This window comes from Phocoena sinus, chromosome 2 (genome assembly GCF_008692025.1).
Source record: "Phocoena sinus isolate mPhoSin1 chromosome 2, mPhoSin1.pri, whole genome shotgun sequence".
Classification (NCBI taxonomy): Eukaryota; Metazoa; Chordata; class Mammalia; order Artiodactyla; family Phocoenidae; genus Phocoena; species Phocoena sinus.
The window spans coordinates 15,490,660-15,504,021 of NC_045764.1; the positions used below are offsets into that span (position 1 = coordinate 15,490,660).

General features: G+C 35.0%; 1 protein-coding gene across 1 annotated transcript in view; it reads right to left on the bottom strand.

Moving 5' to 3' along the window:
* MALRD1 (MAM and LDL receptor class A domain containing 1) overlaps positions 1 to 13,362 on the bottom strand; it is a 592,374-nt gene that overhangs the window by 149,985 nt on the left and 429,027 nt on the right. The window contains 1 exon segment of the mRNA XM_032621667.1: positions 1,379 to 1,536. Within this exon segment, the coding sequence (XP_032477558.1) occupies positions 1,379 to 1,536 (158 nt within the window).

The following is a 13,362-nucleotide window of genomic DNA, read 5'->3' on the forward strand; positions in this document are numbered from 1 at the left end:
TTGGCCTTTCCATTTCTTATTTGCTTCCGTGTGTAACAAATAACCATTGACTAGTGTCCTCTTCAATTGCAGCATCGATGTTTTAAAATGTTGGTAAAAACAACATGTTACAGAGTTTTTTTTAAGATCAGTAGTTATAAATTACCCTGGACAAAATTTAGCATAAGCAAAAGGCTAATCTACTGAATATTCACATTATGTAAAAACAATGAAAAAAAAAGCAAACTTTTCTCATGATCTACATAGACTCACATGTATTCAAACTGTTAAAAATGGACATTTAGGAAAATGGACATTTAAATAGAATCCATATAACTCCACCACTTTCTTTGCATGTTTTTAGTTTTACTTGATAAGAGCTCTCTTTCCTATCAATGGCTAGAATTGATAAGGCCGTTTATTCCTTCTTTCCCTCATGTTTTTCCTTAGACAACTCTGAATACTGCAGAAAATCTGAGAAACAATGCTGGATAAAGGATGTCAGACCTCTGAAATCAGATTTTTGGCTAGTTGTGTAATCATGGAAAAATTACTAAGTCACTTCGAGTTTCAGTTTCTTTACTAAAAATTTGGGAAAAAGATACTACCTCATCAGGTGAATGTGAGAATTAAAACTGATAACACATATAAAGTTAAAATGAACAGCCAGAAAGATAGGAATCACTTAATAATAGCTGTTATTATTTATAAGGGACAATGTTTGAGATAAAGACAAAAATTCCAAATTGTATTTATCCCAATAATAAATGACTCTATAATTTCAAAGCAATAACACTACATGTTGTGTTCTGATATACAATCTTTGAATTAGAAATTAAGATTTCAAAATTGGTTCCTAATGAATGAAAAGCTCATTCATTGATCTCTCATGCAATAAGAAGTATAAATGCAGCAACTTGTTTCTTTAAAGACATTTGCATTTGGTGCAGATTCTTATATTAAATTAGTTAAAAATGAAGCAGGTATGTTGTTTTTAGCGTGAGCTGATATATACTTATAATCTTAAGTGTGCTTTGCTTTTACTGTGTGGAAGAAAATTCTCTCCATTATTATCCCTCTCATCATATTTCTTCATTGTCCCTATCTAAGTTGTTATTAGAAGATATATGTAGAATCTGCCCATAATCTTTTATCTCTAGATAATCTTTTAAATAGCATGAACCATAATTGAGTTCAGGTGGCAGCAGTGAATGACATAAATCTTGAATGAGATTAAGATGAATGACAGCACTGCTTGCCAAAGTCCCATCGCCCCAGAAAGAAAAGAGAAGTTAATAGAATCAGGATGGGTGCTGTCTGACTACCAAAAAAAAAAAAATGTTTAAACACATGCTCTGAATATCTCAGTGAAAGACAAATCTCTATCTTCCTTTTGTACCTTTAATACTCCCATGCTCCTGGGATCGACCATGTAGAACCAGAACCGAACAGTACACATTCCGAGGCTTGCTGGGAAGCATTGAGAAGTAGTGATTCTTGCAGTGTATCCTTCTTTGGGGCCAGATGAGTTGACATACAGGAAGTGCTGGCCACTACCTTGTAACAGATGAATATATTTTTTATTTAGTGAAATATGTTTTATAGCATGAGGCAGAATATATTTAAATCAAGTACAGATTTCATTTTTCCCCAAACACACACACACACACACACACACACACACACACACACACACAGAAAATTAAACACAACTCATTTTCTTTTTCTGTTATATATTAATAATATTTAATTGTTTGAACCAATATTAAAAAGAGTGTCACTATGATTATGTGATTCATAAAATTCACCTTGGTATGCGACTTGTGCATAAAGTGATCAAATAGTTGTGTTCACTCTGAAAGTGTATTCCTTTTCTCCTAGTTTGCTCAAACCTGTCTGTCAGTTTCAAATACATAAAATATTTTGTATGCTGCATGTAGAGCAGGTTCAGAGGCTGCTGGGGCTGATTGATATTGTATCTCATTTTTGGTTGTTCCGATTCCCACGCTGACCAAAGTTAACAGTGAATGGTAGGCAAGAACTGCAAAGTGAAATGTAATTCTTAAAGTCACCACGTTATTTTTCTAAGCAATAGATAACTTTTGTTCTTCTCAACTGCATTAGTATGTGAAAGAGCTCTCCATTTAAACACAATTGGATTTTATTTTTCTGCCGACATCATCAAAATTCATCATAGTCATTATTCCCTCTGTGGCGTTTATTGGGGGAGAATGAAAAAAAATATATATATATACTTTCTTATGCTAAATATTTATTTGTAGTTCTAAACTAAGGTTATTAACATATTTTCTAATTAAAAGTATTTTTTCCTGTGGTATTTATTATTGTTACTGAGATATATGTTCTTAAATCATAAATTGTGAATTAACAGTATGCCTTTTCCAGAATGTCATATAGTTGGAATCATACAGTACATAGCCTTTTTAGATTAGCTTCTTTCAGTTAGCAATATGTATCATTTAAGGTTCTTCCATGTCTTTCTGTGGCTTGATAGCTCATTTATTTTTATCACTGAATAACATTCCCTTGTATGGATGTACCACAGTTTGCTTATCCATTCACCTATGAAGAACATCTTGGTTTCTTCTAAGCTTTAGCAAATATGAATAAAGCTTATGTAAGCATCAGTGTGTTAAGCTTTTGTGTAGACAGAAGTTTTCAATTCATTTGTGAGTATACCAAGGTACACAACAGCTGGATCTAATGTAAGACTATGTTTAGTTTTGTATGAAACTGACAACCTGTCTTCCAAAGTTGGCTGTCCCATTTTTCAGTTCCATCAGCAATGAATGAGAGTTCCTGTTTCTTCTCATTCTCATCCACATTTGGTGTTATCAGTGATTTGGATTTAGCTGTTGCAATAGCCAATACTTATTGGTGCTCTCTCTTGAGGGCAGGTCTTGTTATTAAGAACACACTGTTCTGGGTAAATTTCAAAATGGCTACTTTTCCCCTCCACCAGCTCAAAGCAGAGAGGAGGTCTCTCTATCTTCACTGTGAGAAATGGCAGGACTACTGAAGTTAAAACTTACACAAGTGTGGAGCCCCCAACACTGAATCCCCTGGGATTTTTTAATCTCTCAAATGTGTGCACATTGAGCCTGCAACAATTCATCAGTTATAGTTTAGGATTTCCTACCCCAGTTCTGATTCCTGCAGAGGTTTCTCTTCGTGAGCTTCTGCTCCAGGAAGCTGTGATTCTGTTTCTCCTGTTTGTCTCCAATTTGGAGGCAGTGGTTTGCCTTTGACCTCAATTCTCTAACAGATCAGGAAGAGTTGTTGACTTTTAGTTTATTCAGCTTTTTGTCTTGTTATGCGGATGGGAATAATGACTTCCAAATGACTTACATGACAGATGAGAAACTGAAAGTGACTTGTATCTATTTAAAAAAAAATGTTCCTTACTGAAAATATTTCTCTTTGCTAAGAACCCTTATAATGTCTGGCAAAATAAAGAAAAAAATCTTAATCAAGAAAAATAACCAAGGAACATGACATGTGAATTATTATAAATCTATATATAGATTTTCCTCAATATAAAAGAGTGGTAGTGGAAATAATTTGAAAAGTTGAAAAGTCTCCCTATTGCATCAGTGAACAGTCTTCTATCTTCATTGTCCTATGAAATATATTTTATGTGCTAGCAAATATTGGATTAGGAAAATTGTACACACTATTTTAATTCAGCAATGAAACAGTTTTCTAAGTTTTCTTTCACATTTCTTTGCAAGGATGTCACTTGTTTGTTTTCTTGTTTGGAAAACGAAGACATATATGTGGCATGCACAACCAAGATACACCTACACTCCATCTGTCAAACCTCCCAAGAACCATGGCTTATTCATTAAGAACATGCATTCTTTAAACCCATGCTATTTTTTAAAATTTAATTTAATTAATTTATTTTTTATACAGCAGGTTCTTATTAGTTACCTATTTTATACATATTAGTGTATATACGTCAATCCCAATCGCCCAATTCATCACACCACCACCAACACCCCCGTCACCTTCCCGCCTTGTAAACCCACGCTATTTTGATTAAACAAGATCATCTAAGTTTTCCTTCATCTGATTACTTTTTACACTCTTGATGACTTCCAGTACATTTAGACTACACTTTATGGAACATGCTTCAAAACATTACCCTGAATGAGGAAATATAATACAATTAGCTATAATAATTACCTTTTTATAAAGTTAAGACTTTATCGAAAATATGGAGTCTATTCAACCTATACTGGATGTAAAGAAAGAGCCTTGATCTAGTTCCAAATAAGGTAAATTAATGTTAACTATGTTTGTATGAAACTATTCCACATTTAGTAGCTCAGCTCTTAAATAGTATGGCATACATAATGAGACTGATGAACTTCTAACTCAAAAGCAGATTATGTTTAATTCAGACAGCAAATATATCTCATTCTATGCTTTACTGCTAACCTGATGCTGAAGGTCAAATGTTTAGGGCAGTGGGAAAAAAGTAATTGTGTTCACTGACACAAATTTAATCTGTTTTACAAAGTTAGGAATTCTCCCAATACCTTCTTCACAGCAGCCCAGGTGGGGAGCAATACTGCAGTTTTGTTTATTAAGTATTTAAGTCCAAAGAACTTAATGCTTATTGGTATTCCAACAATATTACAGGCATTTAAAAATTAAAACATACAAACTGAAAACAAATTATTTCATTCTTAATTAGCCACAGTTACTTTCTATTGGAATGTGTGCCTACTGGGCACACATTCTTAAACCTTGAAATCAGATCGAAAACCCTCACCTTCATTCCCTATTTCACAGTTATCTTCCCCAGTACTTACTTTTTCTTACAGCGACTACTGAAAAGCAGTTTAGCAAAGATACATCACTGAAAAGAATGTGGGACAATCTGATGTTTGTATTTTAGGGCTATATCATGGAACTCAGTGTAGAAAAAAAACCGCAAAAAAACTATAGTTCACTGGGGATGATAATTATCCATCATTTCACTGCAGTATACTTATTTCAGTACAAGACAAACAATGTTATATACGGCGTAACATTAAAGTTAGCAAAGTTAGGGGACTCGGGGTGAGTTTCCAAAGCACACCCCTCCTGGCCTCTTCTGATTTGCATATTCAATTTTGGTCTTACAAAATCCCACAGTCAAACACAAAAATTAGAAAGTCAATTCCTGTGTGATGCATTAGTGCGTGTAAATGTAAAGTTTTATCCATTAAAAAATTTAAGATTGCAAGACCGTGCATGGCAATTTAGAAGCCACCATTGCAAATTTGGTCTTTGGGGATTTTAAATTCTAGAACCCAAGCATCTGTAAGTCTGACTTTGTAAGTGGAAAAGACTTGTTGCAATGTCATATTTTTTCTGGAGAATCATCAAGGTGAAAAGTTGCTTAGCCTCTTAAAATTATTAATAGAAATTTATGAATTATCCAGGAACTATGTACTGTATCACAAAATTATAAAACCTTACATTAAATTATATTTTCAGAAATAGACTCGTTCTTTATCTAGCAAGCTCAGACTAGACCCACTTTCGAACATTTATAAACTTTTAGTTGCTTCATTGAGAATTACCTATTTATAGGTGAATTACCTATTTCTATCCAGCAAAATCCTTGGGGAAGGTCAAGGGGAATCTAGCCTCCCACACAAAGTTCAGAACTTGTTAAAGCAGATAATAAAACTGAAAAGTCTCAGCTGCCACAACATAGTTAGAACTTAATGATAAATCATTAAACCAGCTTTATTTAAATGTAACTATATGGAATGATCAACAACATTCATTCGTGGGACAGATTTCTACATAAGTGGAATTTTTTGTTTGTTGGTTTGATTTTGGACTGTTTCACAGCTTTCTACTGGGCATCTAAAATGTTACTTAACTCTCATATATTAGACAGTATGCATTCAATTAAGTTTGTAAAATCTATCATACTTTAATTAAACACTACTAGATGTAATACTCTAGAACATAGGCATTCACTAAATATTGTCTGAATTTTACCTCTCCCCATACTTTCTGCCTCCTGATATTTTCTGTAAATTTTCAGATTAATACTTCAATTTTGCTTGTACATGTGTAATGATTACAAGTTCTTAAGATTCTTAGGGTATAGCTTTTATATTTCACATCTTAATTAGTTAAAATAAGAACTGGATAGAAATTTCTCATTAATGTTCAATTTTTTACCTTAAAAACTTTAAAGAATTGGACATGTTTTCAAAAATTGACTTAGTGTCAAATAGGGCATATTCAGCATCAAAGTGTACTTTGTTCAAATCACTACTGTTTCTTGACATTAGAGGCCAAAATATATCAGCCACATTCAGAATCCATCACCATGCTTCCTGGACATTCTTTTTTAACTTTGGTGTCTGTAGAGAGTAAAGATTCTAATTTGTCTTTTAGATGTTATTAGCTACAATCTTGAGTTTTCAAAAATGTTTCATTGAGTTATTATGCCATAAGGTAATAAATTTGACATGTCTTCTTAAAGTAGACAGTTAATACTTTTAAAAGAAAGCTGTATTTTTAAAGCTCCAGTGCCCTCAGCAGAATCATACTCGTTTGCCCTAGGGTCAAATCATAAAAGACAATTTCCCACTTCAAGTGATCTGAATTCATTCCCTGTTTTAAATTGTAGGCAATTTTCATCTTTTTTTTTTCTTGCTCATAAAATAAAGCTAATGTTTTTTTTTTTTAAATGCGATGCAATATGTCTCTCAAGATAGCAAATTCTCCCTTCCTCAGAGTCAGACTTACTTAGCTGGGCTCTACATTCTCTATAATTTCTACCTGTCTCTCACTCTAAAATAGAAGAATGATAGATAATGACTATCAGTTGAAACGCCCTCAATCTCTTTTTTTACTTTCATTCCCCTGCCCCCAGATTTTCAAGGTGCCGGCTATTTGCATCTGCAAGTTTTACAGCCTGTGAAATGTAAACATACTTAGAGAACAAAAGTTTCCTCAAAGTTGTCAAAATGGCAACCACAGATGCAGCACCTCTCAAGTCAAATGAAATTTTCTCATGGTATTTGATAGACATTGTCTGTCATTATATCACTTCTATTTGCTTTTTGTAGAGCTGTGTAATGAATAGATTTGGCATTTCTTTATTTTTACCCTTTCCAACAGTTTATTCTACAGACATTATTCTCTTGAGAGTCATTATTACCTATTTTTAAAACATGTTTTTCAGCTGAATGTCTCATTTCAGTACTATTTACTATTATCAAATTTGGTGCTGCAAGTTTTTCCCCTCAGTATGCAATGTTCTCATATAAAAGTGAGGCTTCTAGTTGTGACATGCCAACACAGGGTAGATTCATCTTATTTTGAAAGCTTCTAATTTGCTTAGAAGCAAGAATGTCTCAATCACACGAAGATGAAATATGAATGGAATTGGCTGGTTCTTCCTATAAGTCTAGGAATTTCAAAGGACTCTGTAGTTCTTAATCTTTATACTAAAAGAACACTGAACAACATCTTTAGTTGTCTTTTCTTGTCAAGATGCCTTTGGAAACATTACTGGCTTAACAGCATTTCTGCAACGATTTCATTTGCCAAGTTGAGATTAAAAAGTAAAATAAAAATATAAATCATAAACCCTTTTCTTTAGGTAAGTGATATATGGTAAGAACTTTGATTTTGTTTGATCCATTGCATGGAAAGCAAATAAGAAGAGAATATTGATTTTTATGGAAACAGAAAACAGGATTATCATATTCTTTTAATAAATAAACAGCAGAAGCTGTGGGCTGGATTTTCCACTAGTTAAGTCTGCAGGTACTGGAGGCTTTGACTCACATCCTGACTCTTCCACTTATTAGGTATGTGACCTTGGGCAGCCTATTTAAATTCTCCAGGACTCAGAAGCAATAAGATCATTATAGTAGATACTTTAACCTCATGGGGTTGCAGTAAAGATTAAACGATACACTACATGTAAAGTGCTTAGAACACAGCTGCAAATTATTGTTACTCTCATGAAAAATTTAAAGAATAGATATAAATATGATTTTAGCAGTGGAAATAATCATTTAAGAATTGATTAAATAATCAATCACAAGTTACTGATTGGATAACTATTATATAGAAGACACCGTGTCTTGCATTTGGATGTTAGGGAGATGGACAAGTTATGACTGGGAAAATATGAAACATACCCAAAAGACTCTAAGAGAAAAAGCTAACAATATGTACTATTTAGTAGATAAGCTCTGGGTCAGACTAGCTGGGTTCTAATCCAAACTCTGATACTTGTGAGCTTTATGACTTTGGGCGAAACACTAAATTCCCGCTGTCTCTCATATTCATCATCTATCAAATGGGGATGATAATAATAATGATATACAGCTCACTGGGGTTACTGTGAGCATATAATACCAAGGATTGATGTAGATCATAATTGCTATGCAGTTCAACAGATAAAAGATGGCTTAAATTTGGTGGATATGGAAAGACTTCATAAAAGATAGTAGATTATATTAGTATTTTAAAGAATACAGTGGAGATGAAGTAGGCAAAGAAGGTTGTATAGGAGTGGGAAAAGATTATTCTAAAAAAAAAAATGGGGGAAGACTTCTGGTTTCCAGTCCAGCATGTAAGTCCAGCTTCAAAAGCATCAGTTTCATCTTCATAGCAACAAAAACTCAAAAAACTCTTCTTAGATCCTTCAGAGAATAGAGATCACAGGGGAAACTGCTGCCCCAAAACTGAAGAGACAACAGGCAGATATAGACAGTGACAACTTAGCAAAGCAGAAACTTGGGTAAGGGAACGGTGGCTGGAGCCTGTACTGGGTGAGGAAAAGGTAAACTGTAATTAACAAATTGCTGGAGGCTCAGTGTGGGAAAGCTGGAGGGATATGAACTCTAGGGGGACCAGTCTTAGGGGCACCCCAACAATGTTACCTCCAGGAGCCCTACCAAGTTCTCACGGTGAAGACTGGAGAGAAAAATCTCCTCTGCTTCTTACAGGGAGAGGGGAAAAAGCCATTTGGAAGTGTGCCTAATTTTCTTGGCAAATTCTAGATTTCCTATCTCACCTAAGGGGTGTGGGGTGGGGTCGGGTAGGGTGAGAGTAGTCACAGTGAAAGGCCGCAGACTCACTAGAAGACTGAGCTCAAACCATAGGATTGTAGAAAGCTTCCGTTCCCCTGACCTTACACTCAGCACCTGTCCACCCCATCATCACATCCGTAGGGCTCCTACATACTAACAGGGAACTGTACTGAAAGAGCATCATCTCTCAGACCTTATTTAAGAAGTTTGGGACATGAAGATACAAGGGAGACAAAAACAAGGACACCAGAGGAAACTTTACCTTCTGTCATCTACAGCTGCAATAACTAGTAAACACAACCTTACTCTTAGCCAGATAAACAGAAAACCTTATACTACAGGCCTGCTTACCTTGATTCCTTCAAACCAATTCACCATTTTCACCATTGACACAAAATTACAGGTCATACTAAAAAAATGATATGGCCCAAAGTTGACATTTATAATACCCAAAGCATGTTTGAGGGACAAGAACACAGTTTATAGAAGAATAATAGATGAAATCAGAAATGCAATTTGGGAAAGAACATAGGAAGACTTTAAAGCCAATTAAAAGGCAATGAAGAGCTTCTGATGATTTGGAGACCAGGCATCATTATTTAGGGATATTAACCCTGCATCAATGTGAAGAGTGGCCTGGTTTAGGAGAATATTTGCATGGAGATGAGTTGCCTTGACATGTGCAATAGCCCAGGAGTTAACTAAGACGACAGAGGTGGAGACGCAAAGAAAGAAAAGGATATAAGTTGAGAATGAAGAGGTGACAATTTGCAATTCAGAGAGAATTAACTGTGTTGATGATAATGTCAATAACCGAAATAATAAAACCAGGAGTAGGAGATTCTTTCTTTCTTCTTTTTTTTTAAACATCTTTATTGGAGTATAATTGCTTTACAATGGTGTGTTAGTTTCTGCTCTATAACAAAGTGAATCAGCTATACATATACATATATCCCCATATCTCCTCCCTCTTGTGTCTCCCTCCCACCCTCCCTATCCCACCCCTGTAAGTGGTCACAAAGCACTGAGCTGATCTCCCTGTGCTGTGCAGCTACTTCCCACTAGCTATCTATTTTACATTTGGTAGTGTATATATGTCCATGCCACTCTCTTACTTCGTCCCAGCTTACCCTTCCCCCTCCCCGTGTCCTCAAGTCCATTCTCTACGTCTGAGTCTTTATTCCTGTCCTGCCCCTAGGTTCTTCAGAACTATTTTTTTTTTATATTCCATATATATGTTTGCATACGGTATTTGTTTTTCTCTTTCTGACTTACTTCACTCTGTATGACAGACTCTAGGTCCATCTACCTCACTACAAATAACTCAATTTCATTTATTTTATGGGAGATTCTTTCTTAAAGGAAGGTAAGTATGAGTCTGAATATGTGACTTGGAGATACTGGCAATTGAAAATATGGGACGAGGTTGTGGAAATAAGGGCTACATAAATGCAGGAATGAGCAAATTTTGAGCACTGAGAGAATAAAACCTCTAAGTAAGCAAAATATGTAGGAAAAGACATAAAAAGGTCAAAGTCAGAATATTGGGTGAGACTCACAATTAGGTCTTAGAAGGAGAAAGAAAAAGCACAAAATATGAATATAACATTAGGGGAAAAATCACAGTCCTCTGTACTGAAAACACAGATGAACACTTCGAGAAGGTGTGGATTGATCAAATGCAGCATTAGAAGAATCAGGTCATTATGATTATGAAATCAATAAAGTCCTCAAAGACAGCCAGAATACAAGCTCCATGAGGGTCAGGAATGTATCTGATAAACAATTATCTCTACAGTTTTACATCGGTGACCAAAAGTCAGTGACCAATAATTATATGCTGAAGAAATCATATTTTTTGCAGAAGACAGATTGTAGAGAGTCAAAGAAGATATGTGTAGTGAGGTAGGGGATACAAACAATGTGTGGGAAATGGTAATTGGAGATTAAAACAATAAAAAACAATAATACTTAGATGGGAAACAAAGTTAAGGTTAGGTAGTTAGGTATTTCATTTTGTATGTTTTTTAAGGTAAGAGAATTGTGATGCTTGAAGGCACAAAGTAGTGATAAAGAGGCAATTTAAGGACACACGAAAAAGGAAGTAAATACATGGAGGCAAGGTTCTGAGAAGATAGAAAGGGATAAGCTTAATCGTTCATTATTTTATTGAGAAATAAAGTCTGTAAATAAATATGCATTTAGTAAATTCCTTTTAGAGAAACCATGATTCCTGGATACTTGTAAAATGATAACTAACCTGAAAGATTTTCAGATTATTTATTCAGGGTTTAATCTTGCCCTACAGGATTCTAAAAGAATTGCTTCATTCACATGGTTTTCACTGAACACCATGTCTCACAGATGATAATACCTCCTGGCATTTCAAAAATAAGAAAGCATCATCTGGGTCCTACCTGAAACAATTATTAAGTATTCCTGGAAGTATTTTAAGTGAACACAGACAAAACTAAGACAAAGAAAAGAAAAACAGAAATTAAGATTTTGTTTCTCCCCAGAGGCAGAAAAACGTGATATAAATTGGTTGGGGTATTGATTCAAATGGTACATGTGGGGACTTCCCTGGTGGCGCCGTGGTTAAGAATCTGCCTGCCAATGAAGGGGACACAGGTTCGAGCCCTGGTCTGGGAAGATGCCACATGCCGCAGAACAACTAAGCCCGTGCGCCACAACTACTGAGCTTGTGCTCTAGAGCCCACGTGCCACAACTACTGAAGCCCGTGCGCCTAGAGCCGTGCTTCGCAACAAGAGAAGCCCACGCACCACAATGAAGAGTAGCTCTGCTCGCCGCAATTAGAGAAAGCCCACGCACAGCAACAGACCCAACGCAGCCATAAATAAAATAAATAAATAAAACACAAATGGTACGTGTGGATGATTGGTAGTGGTTCAAGGTTTGACACCAGCATTGCTTTTTGCCAACAAAATGGAAATCACTGTCAGATCATGAGAGCTTAAGACACGTAGAGGACTTATAGATGATCTGGGCTTGTTCTTGCTGTCTAAACATCACCAAAGTCAAGTTTACCCTTTGTCTCTGAGTAAAATAAGGAAAAGAGGGATAACCCTGGCTTAACCACTCACTTCATGAAGAGAACTACCCTTGTTTTCTCACTTCATGAAGATGAAGTGAGAAAGAGAATTGCCTTTATTCTAACTCTGGTTGACAAACAAATGATGAGTGTCATTCATTGCCTTTTTGCAATGGTTTAGAGAAATCTAAACCTGCAAGACACATTCTGAGATTTATCAGCCAAAAAAGTCTCCTGTTTTTTTTCCCTTGGCATTGCTGTATATTTGGAGTGGAATGTTTGTAGTTCTAAAAAGTAACACAAGACAGAGTAGAAATGATACTGAACTGTGGTAAGAAAATGGCAACTAGAGTAAATAAGAAATATAGAAAAAAATACTTGTTTGTTTTGAGCTATTTTATACTGATAAAATGCCATCTTCCAACATTTTTGTGTTTTAGAAGAGAAACTACTGAGTATTCTTCACTTATCTGATCATCACATTTCACATTTCAGTAAGTTTTGAGAATGTCATGTTAAGCCTTAGAGACTAAGGGTTACAAATGTAGGCTTTTGCTTTAGAGAGACATGGGTCCCAGTGCTGGATTCCACAAGTGTCTTCTGTGTGGCTGGGGGCAAGTTATTTATTCTCTCTGTGCACCCATTTCCTCTGCTGTAAAACTTCAAGGTATTGTGAGGATTAAACAAGAAAGCCAGAAGAAAGCCAGGGACCTGGTGATCGGCACTCAGTGAATACCAGCTACATAGACACAATTTTTGACAAGACTTGTTCTGTTTAGTTACATTTAACAATTATCAATTTTTAGTAGTAAAAAGAAATAAATGATAACAATAAAAAACCTCTCTTCATCTGTACTTTATGAAAGTAGACTCTTTAGTACTCTTTCATTCTAAAGTATATAATTACTGAACTAATACATTTTTAGAAAATATCAGAGCCAAACTACTTTTACAAGATGATATTACAGGTTACCAAAAGTTATAATAAAGTCAGAAAAATATGTTATGCTATTTATTATTACTCATTTTATCCTAATATTCTATGTCCCCTTTTACCTACTGCTTATATGTTTTGGGGGCAACACAGGAGAAAAGTAAAGGGGAAAGAAAAAGGAGGTACAAATAGCAGGAAATGAGAAAAAATACTAATATTCATAATTTACATACATTCTATAATGCATAACTTGAGCATAAAGAAAAAATATTGACAATGAAAGAAAGTTAGAATAACTACGTATTTT